At 38.0% G+C, this 19,503-nt stretch overlaps 2 protein-coding genes across 7 annotated transcripts in view; one reads left to right on the top strand and one right to left on the bottom strand.

The window, feature by feature from the left end:
- The first annotated feature begins 1,203 nt into the window (after positions 1-1,203).
- On the top strand, positions 1,204-9,450 carry pdzk1ip1 (PDZK1 interacting protein 1). Of its 2 annotated transcripts, none has more exons than XM_024258813.2 (6): positions 1,204-1,455; positions 3,870-3,993; positions 4,457-4,531; positions 8,012-8,074; positions 8,383-8,442; positions 8,937-9,450. In XM_024258813.2, the coding sequence occupies exons 1-6, from the start codon at positions 1,389-1,391 to the stop codon at positions 8,992-8,994; spliced, it is 447 nt and encodes a 148-aa protein (XP_024114581.1). In that variant the 5' UTR covers positions 1,204-1,388; the 3' UTR covers positions 8,995-9,450. The 2 variants fall into 2 exon arrangements, with proteins under 2 accessions (XP_024114581.1, XP_024114578.1); XM_024258810.2 differs by having other exon boundaries at positions 1,205-1,455; positions 4,454-4,531.
- A 420-nt stretch (positions 9,451-9,870) lies between these two features.
- patj (PATJ crumbs cell polarity complex component) overlaps positions 9,871-19,503 on the bottom strand; it is a 101,074-nt gene continuing 91,441 nt past the window's right edge. For all 5 annotated transcript variants that reach the window (XM_024258801.2, XM_024258798.2, XM_024258800.2 and 2 more), the window contains 9 exons: positions 18,921-19,068; positions 18,525-18,611; positions 18,303-18,444; positions 18,182-18,219; positions 16,313-16,435; positions 16,096-16,200; positions 14,330-14,436; positions 14,132-14,255; positions 9,871-12,839 (listed from right to left, as the gene is read on the bottom strand). In XM_024258801.2, coding sequence (XP_024114569.1) covers positions 12,693-12,839; positions 14,132-14,255; positions 14,330-14,436; positions 16,096-16,200; positions 16,313-16,435; positions 18,182-18,219; positions 18,303-18,444; positions 18,525-18,611; positions 18,921-19,068 — 1,021 coding nt within the window. In that variant the 3' untranslated portion in view covers positions 9,871-12,692. The remainder of the gene's footprint in view (positions 12,840-14,131; positions 14,256-14,329; positions 14,437-16,095; positions 16,201-16,312; positions 16,436-18,181; positions 18,220-18,302; positions 18,445-18,524; positions 18,612-18,920; positions 19,069-19,503) is intronic.

Raw genomic sequence — 19,503 nt, forward strand, 5'->3', positions numbered from 1 at the left:
TATTACTAAAGATGTCATGCAATTTATTAATTGTAATCTATAATTCAGTAATCAAATTAATTAATTTTAATTCAAATTATTTTTAATAATAAGAATACATTTTATTTGAAGCGCCTTTCATGACACCCAAGGACACTGTACATGATAAAACAGAATAAATAGACATAAAAACAGAGCACAATAAAATTATATAAAAATAAATAAGTTAAATAAGTTAAGTTAAATAAAACTAAAAAGGTGGCTTATGAAGTTTTTTTGTTATTAAAGACTTTCAACCTTTACTTTGACTCCACTGAGGGGTTATTTTCTTATAAATCTTTAACAATTACATGTATATATATAAAACATCAGGTCCATCAGTGCCAATTTAACACACCAAAAAACACTAGGAAGACTTTTCTTATAACCAGACATTCATTCATTCATTCATACATTTATTCATTTTCCTGACCGCTTTGTCCCTTTCGGGGTCGCGGGGGTGCCGGAGCCTAACCCGACTGCTGACGGGCGAAGGCGGGGTTCACCCTGGACAGGTCGCCAGTCTGTCGCAGGGCTCAAACCAGACAAAAAAAAAAAAAAACAAAACAAAAAAAAAATGGCCTCAAACTTCCTATTAATATCATAACTCAAATGGTGATATAACTTATTCCACAGTTTACCACAACAGCACATAAGGCAGAAAAGACATGAGGCCGATTTTATAGTTTAATTTAACCTATTTGAGTGAATTCGTTCATTTTAAAGACTAGGATGAAGCAGAAAAGAAATAGAGAAGAGGATCTAAGAAGGAAGAAATGAAACACCGCAGAGGAATTCAACTAGTTAGACTTCAGACTTTGTTTTTTCTTTTCAGCTTTAGCTTCATCATCTGGATGAGCGCTAAGAGGTGGACTTTGCCTCTGAAATGATAATTTTTTAGCTTCTCATGACAATCACTTTTTGAGAGAGAGAAAGCGCTGCAAACAGCTCTGGCCTCGATCACTTCCTCCAGAAATATTCACTAAAAAGAGCTTGGTTTTAGTGTTAAAACAGGAAATCTGGGAGTATTTCCTTCAGACCAAAACTTTGTCCCGACCAGAATGCAGCGGTTACCATGACAACACAGCTGTCAGCAGGTCAAAGTGAGGGTTTCAAGTGTGATTTCATTTTTTTTCTCCAGAAAGATGCCCGAGTGAGCCGCAAAACCCCATAAAGGAGTGTTTTTCAGAGAGCAGCAGTGCAGGTGGGAGGAAGTGGACGCGCTCTCAGAGCAGATAAAAGCCTCAGTTCTGGTTAATCTTTAGCAGAACTGACCCGCAGGTCCACGAACACACCAGGAGCTCCTCAGACGCTCCTCCAACGCTCCTGCTCTGCGTGCTCCTGCTGGGATCCTCTCCTGTGCTTTTGTGATGGGACCATTACTTGTGCTGGTGTCCAGTTTGCTGCTGGTTGTTGGTTCTGTTGGGGCCCAAACAGGTACGTCGTCTGATCAGCTTCCCATGATGCACTAAAGCAGCTCTGGATGAGATGTCAGACTCTAAAGTTTCTTCTTCAGCGTGTTGATATCAAATTACAGAGTGAAAAGATAGTTGATATTTTATTTTGACGTGAAATCTGTCCCTGATAGACTCTCAAGAAAGATTTTCCATGTGAAAAAGCGTCTGTTTGTGTGAGCAAAACCAAAATAAGAACATTTCTGAAAAGACACTTTTTAAAAACTTTTGGTATTTTAGGATTGAGAAAACTGTTCCTGTTTAAAGTTTAACCTATAGCAATTACTACAAGGAAGCAGCTTTTATTTCTCGCAGCACATTTTATAGTGATGGTATCAAACTGTAAAATGTGCTGCATCAGCAGAATCCTGCCCTTTATGACTTTTGCCTTTATGGCAATGATTAAGGTTCTGTTATGTCATAGTTTTTGGTTTCACTCCAGCAGACAATGTGCTTCAACACCACTTTATTGCCACACAGAATCTGTCAAAATAGAATAGTGATATTCTATCCTTTGCTGTGAATGTGTATAAATTTCCCAATTCTACTTAGCAACCATCCCTAAGCCCCCATCTGTCCTATGGTTGGCCTGATGGAACAGAAGGATGGATGGACTCGTTCAGTATGGACTTTGATCACACGTGTGTTGCTGCCGACTGTTTCGAGCACGTGTGTGTTATTAGCGTGTTCCTTAAAGAGGCTAAAACTGTTAATGAGCCGTGTCTCTGAGTGAACCCAAACCCGGTCCTGATTCTGTTAGGCGGAGCAAAAACAGGCCTAAGTCACCAAAGTGAAAAGGATCTGATTGATGGCATGTTGCCATGGAGACGTAATGAGGTACCAAAGTTCAAACCGTGCGTGTGGTGCGCGTTCCTTTTGTCAGCCTATAAAAGTTAAGAAACACAACATAATAAACATAAAAGTAAGTTTAGACTTTCGCTCAGAAGTATTTAAATTTAGATTAAAAAAATAAAACTTTATTGATACAATATCAAATAAAAAGGCGATGGAGGTAAGAAATGTTGCATATAAATAAAGAAAAACAACATTTTGTTATCAAAAAATACTTCAAACACGACTGTAAATATGAAGTTTATCAGTCATGATTGGTTAATTGCTTGATCACCGCATTTAAATTCAAGAATGTTGAAACCTGGAGATTATACTGCATAAGAACTCTTAACTTTATTTATATTTGTATCACCAGAGAATTGCTACACTAAAAGTGTTAAAGGCCACTATACCTATTAGTATATATATATACATATATACAATAAATATATAAATATATGTGTGTATAATGTCAGATATATATATATAAATACAAGACAGATGAACCTTTTTCCATATAACTTATTTCCTGATGTTCAGATATTCAGAGTAGTTTAAATTGATTTAATATAATTTGTATGTAAAGTAAAAAAAATTAAATCATTACTCTAAATAAATGCTTTCTTGTTTGTAGTCTCACTAAATAAGTTTTACTTGCTTTACTTTAGGAATTGATGAATGATGCAGTTTTGAGGCAAACGTGAAAAATGGAGTCGGCTCAGTTTTACATGAGAGGATTTTCTCATAGAATCCAAATATATGGTGCATTTTTAAGTTTGCTATAAGTTGTCTGTAAGATCTTATGTTAGAAATTGTCTTAATATTGCAAAACAGAAACAAAACTTAACAGTGGGCCAGCTCTCAGATGCTAAATCCTCTTCAAATGATCATCCTCTCCCTGATTGGGATAAGATTCTAAAAGAGCAGAAAACCCAAATGTAAAGAACCATAAAGAAACTTTAAAACAACAACATCCTTTGTTTTACTGGAAGGCCCATCTGCTTTAGTTAGTGCTGTGAAGAACAAGTTTCACTAATTTTCCTGGTTGAATTAGGGACTCAGTGAACTTTCCCCACAACTCAGTTCAAACCTTGATTTTTGTTCTGACTCTGATATATGTTTGATCTTCACAACATGACAATGAAACCTAAAAATTCAGGAAGCTTTTTTTTTTTTTTTTTTTTTTTTTTGCGAAAAAGCAAATAACAGTGAAGAAAAGCCTTATACTAAACCTGTTGTAATGCAAGAAGGCAAACAATAATAAGTCCCTCACTTTTAACGTAAATCTAGTGGCATGCAGTCAGATTCTCTTCAGTTTGGCTTTAAACAGAGAACTGTGTTATCTCTTGTTGTAAAGGCCTCATTCTTCTAAACTGGAAGAATGAAATGTTGCAGTTCCTCATTAGACCACTGGAGGGCAGAGAAGTTTGGATGATTCTTTCTGACTGATTTGACTGTGGAGGTGAAAATGTATCAAGATGAAGGATCAGCTACAGACTGATCATCATCATCCTCAGTGAGACGACCTTCCTGACGATGACCTGTGACCTCTGTGTTCTCCTGCAGGTTTGCGGGCGAACGAGCGGCTGCTGCCTCAGTGGCTGACGGGCATCATCGCCGTCAGCGGCTTCCTTCTCCTCGCCTTCATCGCCTTCGTTGTGAAGAAGCTCTGGTGTGAAAAGTCCAGCAGGTCAGTCAGACTTCGTCATTCCTTTGTCTGATGATCAGAATCTCCGTCCAACTGTGACCAAGTCCATGGAATATGAATGTGAAGTTTCACAGCCCATTTAAAAAAAATGAGGTTAAAATGATCTGGCCTGGAATGATGTAGACTATAAAATTTGGAAATTATTCTATTTATTTTTTTATCCTCAGTTTGGTGTTTTTTTCCTTTCTAATATTTTAAAAGCACTTTTGAAATAAACTGATTTAAATGCTGACGATTGACGTTTGAGTTAGTAGATAATAACATTAATAATCTCAGATTCTAAATTCTAGTTTCTAAAAAGATACATTATGTGCCGTAAATCAATGAAGAATTTGACTCCTGCAACAGCCTCAGCAATATAAAGTCATTGGTTTAAATGTTTTTATGGTTCGGCACTGGGATTGAGAACTCTGATGTGATGATATCTTTACTCGTCTGTCAGCAGGAGGAAGAACAGTCGGGACTCGGAGTCAGCTCCCGAAGTTACTAACCACTATGACACCACTCTGAGGGACCTCAGGTATGGTGAAGCTCTCAGCATGCAGACATACATCCACAGCAGCAGGTTTAGGTCAGGGCAGTACGGGCGGAAATTCAAAGTCAATGCCTTTAATGGAGAAGTTTGCTAAGTGCCAAAACACCAGAGAGAAGGACAAAAATGTCAATCGGTGCCCAATTTAGAGAAAAAAAGACAACCAAACCTTTAACTGAAGTAGCATTTGCATTGTTTATTTCTTCTAAAACTTCCGCTATGCCCATACTTGCATTAACAGCTGTAAGTAACATTAGTGATAACTCTAGCACATGTCAGGACTCACGTGTCTGCTGCAACACGAAGGTTTTATTGTATAATTAGTTCATAAATGTTGAATGAGCTGTGATGGTTATGCAGCACACTGCTGTGATAAGAGACTAATGGGACAAATAACTTCTGATTAGTCATTACTGTGATAGTCATTAATTAACGTTTTCAAAAATGTCTTTAATCAGTTAACTGGGGATTTTTATGGTCAATTGTGAGCCTGCATATCTGAAGTTTATTTTTATTCATTTATTTTGATCATGATGGGTTCTATAATTAGGCAAATGAATTTTCACAAATCAGTAAGATGAATTAAAGATGAATATTTAACATTTACTCGGGTGATAAGACATAATTTAAGCTGTCATAGATAGAAATCAGTTTTAGAGACAGCAAACCGTGAGAGGATTTTTCTTCTCTGAAATATAGATTGCTATGGTGCATATTAATGGAAATTTTAAAATCATGAACGTTTTTTATTGCTACTTTATATAGTGTTATATAGTATGTTTTTCTTAACATAGGTTGTATTATTTTATGTTCTGATAAACATGGCAGTTTATGAGAACAAACAAAATTCTGTTAAGACTATTTTTGGGGGGTTCTCGGACAGGGAGTAACTACGTGTAGAACTGCCACTCCACATGCAGATGCTTGCAGACGCATGCAGACGCATGCAGACACATGCAGACGCATACGGGCTCTGAGGAAGCATCTCTGTTTGGGACCCGGCTTGTTTGAGTGTTTATAAACCTATAGGAGAACTGCAATACAACACAGATCTGAGAGCTGAGTCGTCCTCACGTGACGAGCTGCTTTTTGATCAGCACATATCAAGACATCGTAATGAGGCTCACTGATCTTCTAAAAGGCCCTTAAACTCAGCAACAAACGTCCTTAAAGCTCTCCTTTGAGGAACAAAGCAGACAAAAGCAGAGAGATTCTGAGAGATGATGGAGGAGCAGGAAGTTTTGTAACCATCAGGAATCCACAGTGTGATCACATTTGTGTCATCCAGTCCATTTTCTTCCTGTCCAGCCTCACATTGTCCATTACAATCCGTTTACCCCCATAGGCAGAATCCTCTCTTACTATTGGTTAAGGAGAGAAGATCTATGGATGCTGGATGTCAAATGGAGCAAAAGATCGGTTTTACTTTCCACGATAGTCTGTTTTTAACCCTTTAACACCAGAGCTGTCGTCGGCTGCATTTCAGTAACACGTGCTCTCTGACATACCGTAACTCTGTTTACACTATCAGCTGATTAACATGGGGACAAAAGCAGCTTTGCACCCTTTATACAACGCATTACTAGTGTGTAATGTTGCACAAGACAATTTTCTCCACGATAAAATCGGATGATTCATGTTAATAGCATAAACTATCCCTACTTATCCAGTGTTGTAAGAATGCTATGCTTTTCTCCACTTCAGAATCCACTATGTTAACAAAGGTTGAAGAGTTACAGTATTTGAATGAATGTAGACACTGGAGCTAGAACTCGTGTTTAAGGGCTTTTGTTTGTCTTTAGTTTATGTAGAGGTTTTACACAGACACACTTCAATGCAAGAAGCTGACATCATTGGTTTGGAAAACGGCTTCTTGCTGCATTTAGTGACCACAGCAGATCCATACGGCACCGTACTCTAAACCAGGATCTGGACCACCTCTGGAGCTGGTCTCACCACAGTTTATGGAAGAGAACAATCACAGCAGACACGCCAAGTGGACGGATTACCTGGAGGGAGTGAGAGGACCTGAAGAGAAGATGTGAATGAACAAATACCAGATCAAGATGGAATCCATCCATCCATCCATCCCTGAGTCTTTCCTGGAGTCTTTTCCCAGTGAAACATGTCCAGAAAACATCTTCAGGGATCTGAAAGAGATGTCTGAGCTACATTAGCTGGTGGGTTAATGGGTTAATTCTCCATGAAAATATATTTTGTCAAAATTATACAAGTTAGAAATGAGCGCAAGATAACATCCGACAATTAATAAGATAGATTTACGTGGAGGGCCGAATCCTGCCCCGGGCCTCGACTTTGACATGTGTCTTATGTGATCATATGTGAGAGCAAGAACATAGATGGATTATTAAAGGAAGAGCTTTACCTTTTTGGCTCAGTTCCTTCTTCACTACAGATCCATCAATCAGATCACTGCAGCTGCTACATCCCTGTCTCCTTCTCTCACTCCTCAAAAAGACCTCAAGATACTCAAACTCCTCCACTTGAGGGAGAAGTTCTCCAACCACTCTAAGAGTCAAGTCGAGAACCATGACCTCTGACTTTTGAATGTTCACTCTCATTCCAGCTCGACTATGAACTGTCCCAGTGCATATTGAAGGTCCTGATGGGACAACATCATCTGCAAAGAAAACAGATAGAATCCAGCGGTCCACAAGCCAAATTCTGTATTTAAAATTTTGAACAAGACTGAATTCAAAACCCAACAATCTCTGGGATCAAGTTCCACTCACAGTCTGTATGCTCCTTATGGAACTGAACACTTTCTCAGAATCCATACAGCACATGTGGACTGGATAGACCAATACTCACTAACCCTCACACACTCTGTCTTCCAAAACCGGGACAAGCAACACTCCTAAATGAGAAGGATGAGGTTCATGTTTGGCTCTAGTGATGTGTCAGAAATCTGTTGCATGACTGACATCCTGGTTCTGGTCAACCACCATGAAAAACAGAAAACTTTATACCAAGCCAAGTATAAATGTTGGCACTGAACAGAAACCAAACTGGATCCTGTGGTCAGATTGTAGAAAATAAATCTCAGATGGAAAAAAAACAACAAAACTGAGGTTTGAGCAAAAAGGAACTAAATTTAGCTCCTGATTTCTGCAGGAATAACCTGGAAAACCAGTGAACTCCCAGATCCCAGCTATGTTTTTATGTCCTAATAAAACTCAACCACCTTTTCTTCTTTTTAACAAATGCTGCCACCTCGTGGTTAAGACTCTTAACAATGCAAGTTTTGCACGTTTTAAGCAATAATTCACATTTTTACAACATGTCTTTATGTTTACTGTAAATTAAAAAAATACCAATTCAGGAATTGCTAAACATAAGCCGTTCAAGAAACAATTTGCAACCCTGAGACTTTTTTTCATTATATTTGGACATTTAAAATCAAAAGGGAGATAACTCTTGCTAACATGCGACTTTGTTTGTGTGTAGGGGAAGCAAAACAGCAGGACATGTACAAGAAAACTACGACACCGTCCTGGAACGCAACAACAGGTAGAAACTGGAGTTCCACAGCTGCTGTTGTAACCAGACCGGACTGATCCTGTTCTTCTGCATTTATCTGTAAACAGTCTAAAAGCTGAAACAATGTGAGACGACTTCAGTGTTTGCTGAAATGTTCACCACACTTAAGCCTAATCGTTTGGAAATCAATTGAACAGCTGTTTCTGATCGTGTTCCTGCATCAGAAATGTGGCCATGCGGCTTATTGAAGATCATTTTAAACCTTTTTGAGAATCAAAAAGATTTAAAGTAAATTGTTCTGCGGATCTTTGTGTAGCTGAAACATTTTGTCTTTGCAGCAGGAGGAGCAGCACAGATGAAGACATGTATGAAATATGTGAACCTGGCGCTGATGAAAGGTGAGAACACATCACAAAAAAAGTAATCAGATTATTAATCATTTAAACACCTGATTTTATTTAAATTATAGTAAATGATTTTTGTCTTTATTGAAACAGCATGACACAGCACTAATTCTTTCATGTGCTGCTCTTCAGCTTTATATAATGCTTCACTCATATAAACGTTGATAAAAGTTTGTTTAAACTCAAAGGACTCATTTAAACATTAATGATCAATGTTTTGTTTTGCATAGTCATGACATTAAAACAATTTTGCAAATATGGTAGCCCCAGCACTAGTCTATCTTACACATTCACTGATAAAGCAACAAAACATCGAGATAAACAGGAAGGAAAACACGTAACTAGATAATGAGAGTTACTTGAGGCATAATCTTTTCAGTGTTATAAATAGTTAACTGTGAGAGACCTTGTGGTTAATTATTGAACTGTAGAATCGACCACAGAGTCTGGAGGATGCAGGAAATAACTCGTGTTTGCGTTTACTACAGGAGGAGAGACGACCACGGAGAATACGTGAATGTGAAGAGGAAGGCTACGGCCATGTGACCTCCTTCCACTGATCCTATTGGCTCTTAGCCTCTAGATCTTCAAAGTGAAATTCTTTAACACAAACATGTCAGTTGTTTTAAGCCTTAATAATGTTTAACGACTTGTTTTTATAGAAATCAACCTTTTTACTGTAAGATGTACGATAACTCGGATGAGTTGTTGCAGAACTGTGATATGGTATTTTGCTTTCTTGAGCTAATTCTGAGTTTTCTGTGTCCTCTGCTGATTAATAAGTTATCTTTCCTAACGAGCTTCTGCTTTGACCCTCATCATTCCTGGAAATACCATCAAATTAACATATTTTCAGATAAAGTCAAGAAAACAGGTGTAAAACATGACTCATGTGAGGGTTAAAGCTGCTGTGATGTAGTTTGTAGCTATAATACAATTCAGATTTACATGTATTTATGCAAGTTTTGGATTAAAGATAAACAAGAAGCTGAAAAAGAGGAATGTGGGTGAAAGTGTTTTATTTCCAGAGCTGTACAAATACGTTTAATGGAGTGAAATCAATGTAAGCATACCATAAATGTGGCTCAGCGTTCCCCCTGAGAACCGGAGACTCTAAAAATGGGACTCAAAGCCGCCCTGCTATACCACCAGCATCATGGATTAGATGCAGGGGCTTAAACCAAAAAAATGGTTCTTGAGTTTGACTATGAAAAGGTCAAATGCAAAGAAAAAAAAAATCACAGTAAATTTCCAGGTTTGGTAATGATCAATAAAAACTGGAACATTTAGAAAACCCCTGGCTAAGTTTTACCTCTGAGAATTAACCCCTATTTAATTTATTTCAGAGTTAATGTAATTCTATTGTAGCCTGGTAATTAATCTTTGGTGAAAGAACAGAGAAAAAAAACTTTAGAGACAGAAAACAATTCAAAGATACTTCATTTATTTATTTTTATTTAATGACTGACCTAAACAAAGCTTGAATTAAAAAAATCATAACAAAATACATTAATGACATAATATGACAAGTAAATAAAACCAAGTCATGACATGAGACTTTAATGAAGTCACATTGCTACAGTAATACGACACAAGGCTTCTAAGCTTTCATTAGGAATTGAAACATATTTCTCTAGTGTGTTAATTCCAAGTGAAGTTAAAAAAATAAATTATAGTTTATCTACAAAAATAAGATAAGTTTGGACAATAATTATGTCAACATAACGTATCAGCATGATTGTAGGTAGCATATTTTACCATTTAAACTGCTACCAGTTGATGTACATTTACTTGCTAACACGTTATTTAATTCAAGCTGTTAAAATTACAACAGAAATTCTCTAAATTAGCTTTAATTTATAGAGCAGCACATGTTTAAAAGAACGTGACAATTGCTGGATGATCTGTGGGCCTAATGGTTAGCTAGTTAGCTATTCAGCTAACAAAATAAAAGAAGATTACAAGAGAGAAAAGAAAACTTTGACACATTTTTGTGAGCAATAAATCAGCAAATGTCTGAAATAACAAAAATACTGTAACACAGAATAACTGCTGTCTGGCTATGTTGGTTTAAGGACCACAGATAATAAAGCTAACATTAGCTAGCTTTCATTTGATAACAAAGCTAACACAGCTACTTTGAAAAAACTTTATTGGTGGTTTTACTGTATTTTTCCTCATAGTAATGGGGTATTTAAACTTTTCAATCAGCAGCTAAGAACATTTATTTTTTTTAAAAATAATTTTGGAAACTTTTCAAAGAAGTTGATAACTTGTAATTTGTCTAAAATATATATATATATATATTTTTAAAGGTTTTAGAAATGCTGTGGAGCTGAAATTGACACATTTCAGGTACATTCATTTCAAAATTAAAGCCAATTTTGAATTCTGGGGAAAACTAAACAAAATTACTTACTGAAAAGGTTCAATTTGTTTCTTTGGATCTAGTTTTGCACCAGACCTCTGTTAGGGAAACCTGGTACGTCCTTAATGGATGCTAATTTTCAATCCTTCCATCCCATTTCAAGACAATCAGAATGGATGAAACATGACAGAAACTGTGAAATAGTTTCATATTTATTTTAACATGTGCACACATCTCTATATTAACATTAGACTGTGACCTCTTTGCATCTACAAAACATTTATTATACAAAATAATTTTATTTCTCTCTCTATGACAACTATTATGGAAGACACCGTGTCTGTTGTTGGGGGCGAGGTTGGGTGTTCATGCCCACCAGGTCCTGAGATTCATCTCCAAACGTTAAAAAAGCTCCATGACCCATAAATCAGTGGGAGATGAAAACCTTTAATGCTGCATCTGAGATTAAACTGCAACTTTTAAGATCATCGTGGATACGTTCTGCATAGCTTCCAGAAGAACTAGCCTCTTCAGGATAGTTTCTTTACATCCCAGCAGTTTAAGTCTCAGATGCTTTCCATGGAAACTAACTTTAAAGCAGTTTGACAAAGAAAATAAGCCCCTGATGTTCCTCTGATGAACGTCAGGGAAACTAGCTGATGCTGATGGAACTAGAAGGTCATGAAGCTCCATAAACAATCATCTTTTTTGTATATTTTTTCACAAAAAGGCATGTTTTTATTTCATATAGATGAACGACATTAGAGCTAAACTGATGGATTAGACTAGAGTCCCTCTGACGTTCTGACTCAGATCTCCCAGCACAGAGCAGAATGTCACGGTTCCACCCTCAATAACTAGATTTATGCGACAATAAGTGTGCTGAACAAGAAAGAAATATCTTCAGACGGTGACAAAATTATTTTAGTCCAAAGTCAAATTTCAGAAGGTAAAGTTTTCCATCTTTTATGAATGAAATTTCACAGTTCGACTTCGGCATGATGGCACATTTTAAACTCTGCGCCCAGAGGCAGAGCTTTAGTTTAAGTACATTTATTTTGCTTCTAATCAAGTCTGAAGATGTTTTCTGTCCAAAAAGGCAACATAGGAGAACCAATGAAAAAAACTCCAAACGTCAACCTGATTTGAATTGAGTATTGTAACATTTTGGCATTTACTTAAAACAAACAAATCAGTGTTAATATTGACCATTTTGACCATTGTATAAATGCAGACATGCTAACAGATTAAAGGTCGTGACGACTTATTTATGCTTCTGCCGTAACAAATGCGTCAAACAACTGCAGACAACAGCTTTACCATCAAGTGGATCAGAGCAACAGAAACGAATGAAGGGTTTCAGACGAAACGCTTGGAGAGATCATTAGAAGCTGATCTGCTGTGAGGAATTCATCCTTCTCTAGGTTGGTATTGTATCATTTATGATTAGCATGGCACAAATAAAGACGAAGTCTGATTTTGGTATGTTTGGAGGTTGTGGACCTATTAGCTGGATTCCCAGAAGGAACCACTGAGCTAGTTCAGTTCTGGTCCGAGTGCTTGTGGTTCTTTAAAGAACACCTCAGAAGTGGACCGTGGAGCTGCATGGATAGGTTGTGGTTGGGATCTTTCATGGGACGGGCCACAGAAAAACCCCCAAAACGAAGTGATTTGATTTGAAGTTGTCAATACACACTGAAAGGAAAAGCAACTGTAACTTGGGGAAATTCAAAATGTTCTGGAAGAGACTAAGAGGCTCTGACATCAGTGAATGCTGGTTCTGCCCTCCAGTTCGTTTGAGCGGGAAAACACAGAGGAGAGAAGACTTCACATGCAGTCTGAGAGTGCAGGTGTTTGTGTGTGCATTCAGGTCACGTTATGACAGGATCTCCAACGTGACGGTTCCTCTCTGCTTCTTGAGGATGGTCACCGCCTGCTCATGTGTCGCACCCTGGAGGCTCTCACCGTTCACCGACAGGATCTGATCGCCGCGCTTCAGACGCCCATCCACGGCTGCTGCCCCCTGGAACACACGCCGTTGTGAAAGGTTTGCGGCTTTTGCATCTATAAATAGTTTTCAAAACACAATAAAAGCTAGTGCTGGGCGGATCGATCCCAAATTTTGGTTGTATCGATCTGAAGTCCTGTGAGATCTCAGCAGCAGAGAAAGAGCATGCATGCGGCATGCACTGTTCACTCTATTCCCTCTCTATTTTAATGCTGAGCTGTTTTTGACAAGTTACTTTTCACTTGTTTTTGTTGTTCTATTTAAAGGCTAAGAAGTTACAAATTATTTACATTTTTACCAGTTGGTTTTTTCTCATCAAAGATTGTGATTTGTTTTTGTATCATAGTTACTTGTTACTTTTGGTTTGTTAACTGTTTTGCACTCACTTTTTATATAATTTCAATATGTTTTTATTTTAATAAAAACTTATTTGAAAATATTGTCCTAATTCAGTTTTTATGTTTATCAAGTAATTAAAAAGGGGAAAATTGTAAAAAATAAATAAACAAATAAATAATTTACAGGGATTGAAAACAATTGAAATGTTGAGGTTCATGTCACATCCACCGTATTTACGAAAAATATCGACATTGGTATCGATATCGGCGATACTGACCAGTATTGGTATTGGATACCCAAATGCTCAGTATTGCTCAGGCTTAATAAAAGCTAGTTCCTCTGTTAGATACTTTTTAAAATATGGTTAAATAAATAGAACTGAAATTTAGAAATACAATTTTTTTTTAACCTTACTTTAGTTTTTACATATTCAAAAGTTGTAACACAGCAGTAGTTCAGTTGAAATCTACACATTCAGTTTTTGAATTAGAACTTAAACATGAAGTATCAATAAATGCAGTTCCACAAATGACCACTAGTAACACTAAGGTTATGACTGAATTCCACCCTAATCACCAACTACATAAAAACTACATAGTGCAGGACTATCTAGTACCCTGGATTTTAAGAGCAATGCAGACACCATGCTCACTACTTTTTTTTTTTTTTTTAAACATGAAGTATGACATCACTGATTTCACAAAGTTGTTGTTGAATCTTTATTTATCCAGGTAAGTCGATTGAGAACAATTTCTCATTTACCACAACCTGTAGTAGCTCAACATATCAAGTACTCTCTCTAGAGTTAGTCCCCTTCAGCTCAGATTTAATGTATTTCCTGGCTCTTAACATGGCCTAAGATTTAGATCCCAGGGATTTATCTTATAGCTTGAAGGAAACATCTAAGGACACACTTCCTCTGCAACAGATGCTGGTTCCCCCCAGTTGATATATGTCTATGTTCTAACCTTGCTGAAAACAGTTTTCACGTAGATGGGCAGGTCTCCATGGGGACTGCCGAAGCCTCCAACGATGCTGAAGCCCAGACCATCAGAGCCTTTCTCCAGGGTGATGGTGTTGGGCCGTGGACCCCTGCGGAGGAAGAGGAGGGGTCAAGCTCACGATGGCCTCAGCTATCACTATACTGTGAGTTTGTGCGTTCTCACTCAGACTCAGCTGCGTGGTGTGTGTCCGTGTTGGCAGATAGACCGGAGCTGCTAGTTAAACTCTCCACTTGAGAGGCGATGATGCCGATGTTTGTGTCGGCCACCACCTGAGACACACAAAATCAGGGAGTTCATATACGATGCTTTAAACCAGGGGTGTGAAACTCATTTGGGTTCATTCAATCCGTCTGATCTCAAGTGGGCCAAACCAGTAACATAACAGCAAAATAACCTGTGGTCAACTTGTTCTCTGTAGCTTTTTGTTTTTTTCTAAGTTGGAAAAAATGCACCAACAACAACGTAGCTTAATCACTTATTACTACACAATTATGCACAGAGGCTAATGGATTTCAAATAAGATGTATTTTACCAAGAAAAAAATAAAATGATTCAATTTTATACATGCTGTATATTTTACATCTGACATTGAAGCAATCCCGATTTAAACTCAAGAGGGAGCTATGAAAAAAAAAAAAAACTCTGCCCAAAATGTGCAAAAATTAAACTAAATTAAACTTGCAAACATTTGTTAACATAAGAACTTGGAGTTAACCTCCCTTTCTTTCCTGAAACTCGGCATGGTTCGGCCTTCATCATGTTTAATTCTTGATCTCGTCATGCCGCATTTCTTTTCCTTTGCTCCCCCTAGTGGTGGAATGCCACATTGCGGCCATTTCTTTACAGAACCATAACTCACCACAGGAATGGGCTAGAAATTAGCTGTTTTTTGAACATCCTTATTTTTTTCTCTTCATGACTGGGCTGGGTTAAGATAAGATGTTAATATTTATGGCAAATGTTTACTCTTTTTGGTTTTATATGAGTATAAGTCATTGTAATAAAGTGTACACTCTAAAACCAAATCAATCCTCGTGATTCTGTGAGCCATTCATGCTCACAGAATGAGGTGTTAATAGTTCAAAATACTATGCATTTTAAAAAACATTTTCAAAAAAACCTTTAGATTCTGTTTAAATACTTTAGTGGAGAAACGCTCAATCCTGATGACAAAAGTTCATTTATGGAATAATTTAAACCAAGACAGAATGAGCCACATTAAATATTAAAAAGAGAATAAAAGGGATTACATTGATGAAATATGCAAGAAGGATGGGTATGTATGAGTTGTGCCAATATTTATCATATCCATTAATCATAAATGTAATTGTACCACTAATGCTGTCACCAGTTATTTTCTGAACACATTTTTCCCTCTCATTTTAGTTGTTTTATTCGACAGGAATATAATATTTTAATACTTTTTATTGATTATGGTTGAAATGAATAAAAAAATAAAGAAACACTTAGCCTACAAACAGAGTGGATTATGGGACGGTGCTGACTAAAAAGACTCATGTCACTGGAGCTTGCTGACACACTCAGGCGGAAACAGAATCCACTCAGGAAGGTGTTTGTCTGCAGCTGCTGATAGCAGCTTATTAGCATAAAGCACCGCCACCATTTCACTACCAGCATGCAACAGTGTGCCTGCTGGACCACAGTGATAACACACTCAGGTGCACAAGTGCTCAGCCGCAGAAGAGTATTACATCCGTAAAACACAAGGCTGACTGATACTTACCGGCTGTTTTGTTCTATTTTTATCCCAAATATTCAACAAAATTAGGAAGCAATTATTAAATTTATTCTGCAAAGTATTTTTTTGGTTTAATTTTTAAGCATAAAGGATAAAGACTTCATCATCTGCAAACATGATGACTTCTTACACAGTTATCTGTTTTCTATAGTGTGGCGAGTGCTTTTACCTGCAGACTAATGTTTCCGTAGCTGTTCTTGAGGATGGTCACCACCTCACTGTGAGACAGACCGTCTACTGACTGACCGTTAATACTGACAATCCTGTCACCCACCTAACAAACACACACAATTTGAAACACAACTTACAGAATTACGTGAATATTAACAACCTGAATGATTAGAATCGGGAGCAGAAAGGTGGATAAACACTGAAACCGTGCTCACCTTCAGCTGTTGTGTCTTTGCTGCAAGTCCACTGGCTTGAATCATAGCAATGAAGATGGGAATGTCCCCTAAAGGACTGCCTTTTCCCCCAGCCACACTTACGCCAAGAGAGTCGGTGCTGCCCTGTTATTACGGGGGAATAAAGCGTGAAGATCAGAAGTTGGTGCTTTAAAAAAAAAACTGAATGTGGATTTATGTCATTGGTGACGATTAAACAGATAATCATTAACATGCTGTAACTTCTCAACTGTTAACACAATAATTCCAGTAGATTGTGAAGGAGAAAAGCGGCTCATCGAGCCGCTTTTCTCCTTCACAATCTACTGGAATTATTGTGTTAACGGTTGAAAAGTTACTGTAAATCAAAGAACATAAACACTGGAGCTCCGGTGTTAAAGGGTAAAACCTCTTCATCTGTTGATGCAATTAACACAATCTTGAGGTGAAAAGCAACTTTGCGCCGTTATTCAACACTTTCCGTCATGTGTTGCATGACAGAGCAAAGCCGTTGTGAAAGACACTTTTCTCTACATCAAAATCAGCCGGATCATGTTGATCGCATGAACAGTGGAGTAGTGATGGTATCAAGAGTGGTGACATCTTCAGTGTTATAGGGTTAAGACAAACAAACGTATTCACAAAGGCTTTTTTTATTATCTTCTATGTTTATTTGAATAGTTTGGACTTGGTGTTAGGTTGTTTAAAATCTTTTTGTCAATATTTTATCTATTAAACTAACTTAAAGAAGTTTTTTTTTTTTTTTGCCCACACGACTCTCTCAGGAGAAAACTAAATACTGAAGCAGACCAAACCTTCTGGAAATATCATGCAGGTTCAACAGCTGCTCATTTGGGAAACTATTATCCAAAATGAGATCCAACCAGAAGAAAAAAAAGCGTTCCCATTAATTCTCTGCATTTACCCATTAGACAAGATCAAACTATTTCAAAACCCACTCCCATGAAAATGGTGTGTTTGATGGTTCTTGTGACATATATAAAGAAATTTAAGTTTGAATTTGCATTTCTGAGTATTTCTTGATTAGAATCTTTGTGAGTAAAGAGCAGATGAGAAAAGATTGTTTTTGTTAAGTAGAAATACGCAGGGTGAACCACAAACTCTCTAGATCCATGAACACGTTTTATTTTTCTCGTCTGAGCTGGATAGTTCTGATCTTGGTCGCCATGTTTGATGCGCGGCTAATGTTAGCTTTGGGGGTGGGAGGGGCTGTAAGATAGTGGAGGAACATGTCTCAATTATGGGTGACGGGAAGGGAGGGTGGGGTTGGTCCATGCCTACAGTTCTGCTCACAACTCAGAGGTGAATTTCAAATGAACTAATGCCACTCTGGAGAAACTATGTCCTAGAAAATGACAGTTTTTTTAAAACATTTTTGGCTAAAAATCATAATTAAAAGACCACTGGGAATGCCTTTACAATAGATCAAAAGATGATTGGAGTGGAACTTTAATGATTTCTGCTTCTTTAGGCTGTTTTATTTCCTTTAAATTCAAAGAGAATGAGTCATCTCTCTCTTTCACTTGTGAAAAATCCATTTGTATTCTTATTCTAGTAAATTGGATGTAAATATAGATCTTTTTCAACAGCTTCAAATTATAACAGTATTGAGTGTCAACTCTCATTTTTAGATTTCGACCTTTAGGAAGGAGCAGAGTCAGACGTCAATGCTGACACCAGTGTTTCACGCCTCAGAGACCTGGCTGATCCGCTGTGTGAAGGAAGGTCAGCATGTTTTCTCGTTTTGTATTAACGCCGCGCTGCTGACAGCATCAAGTCCAGAGTCGAAGGTCAGCGTGTCTGCAGTTCAGATGCAAAAACCTTAACAGTGTGTGTTTCAGAGGGCCTTACCCTGCTGAACTCCACGGTCCGCACACCTGCGCCCCCCCCTGCACACAGAGCACACACTAGATCAGCTCCCCCCATCCTCCCCGACAGGGATCAACCCTTTTAAAGCATCAGCTGCATCTACCTGGACAGGAAGTGACATCACTGCTGTGTTTGGTGGTGTTGTTGTTTAAGGTTTGGGTGGAAGTTGGAGGGTCACATGATATTGGATTTTGAGAGAGGGGTGGAGCCACCACACCTGGACTGCTCCTGCTGACGTGACTCACCTGAAGATCACAGAAGGCATCAAGCCAAAAGAACACAACCTGTTTGTGGATCACGGCGAGAGAACAGGTTCTGGGCTCACCTGGCTCCCCTGTGAGCTGCTCCTGGATGAAATCCACGATGCTGCTTTGAGTCGACCCAGCTCCAATAAGATGGGACCTCGAGCGCACTGTAGAGCAGACGCAAAGCTTCTGTCAGAACTTCAAACTGAACCAGAACCAGCTTCACTGTTACATTTATAATAACCAAAACCACTCAAGCTCTAGAGAAAGTGATTCTGGTCTTATGAGCCCTGAAAAATGCCAAAAATATAGTAAATGATTTCAGATAAACCTCTACCAATATCCAAACTCTCACTAAAGCTTCTCCTTTTTAAACGTTTTAAACCACAAACTACAGCCTCCAATTTCAATCTGATGCTGTTTAATAAAAAGAAAACCGTAACTTTCATGCTTCCAGTGCTTTTGTATAGTCACACCTTCAAAATGGCAGCTGCCGCCTCCTGGGAGGCGTGTCTCGTGTCCTCTCCATTGACTGACAGAATCTGGTCTCCCTGCATCAGTCGACCATCTAGCTCAGCGGCGCTCCCTTTGACCACTTCAGATATGAACACGCCACTGCCGCTTCTGAAGCAAACAAAAGAACCCAACAGCACTTGAACCTGGACTTTGACCAACTTGACTGCAGACTCTGTTCTGTTTGATTAGAATCTAATGAGGTTCCTAATGGTTAATGTTTACACAGCATATCAAGAACATGATGTAAAAACTCAAAATACTACCTAGTAAACCGTTTACACTGGATGTAAGATAAAATGACATGTTATCAAACAGAATAACTTATGTTTCAAGAACACATCTCAATCGTATGTTAGGTGTATAAATGAATTGGAATGCCAGGAATTCTGGTGCGCGTGTTTGCATTGATTGTCATTGATAGTGTCTGCTTGATTGCGCGGCCAGTGTGTGAGCACCTACACACAGACACAGGTGTGCCTGCATAGAAAGCTGTCGAATCAATTATTTTAATTTTCTGCTTCGATGAACATTTTGACGAGTTTG

The sequence above is a fragment of the Oryzias melastigma genome, linkage group LG4, assembly GCF_002922805.2.
Source record: "Oryzias melastigma strain HK-1 linkage group LG4, ASM292280v2, whole genome shotgun sequence".
Lineage (NCBI taxonomy): Eukaryota > Metazoa > Chordata > Actinopteri > Beloniformes > Adrianichthyidae > Oryzias > Oryzias melastigma.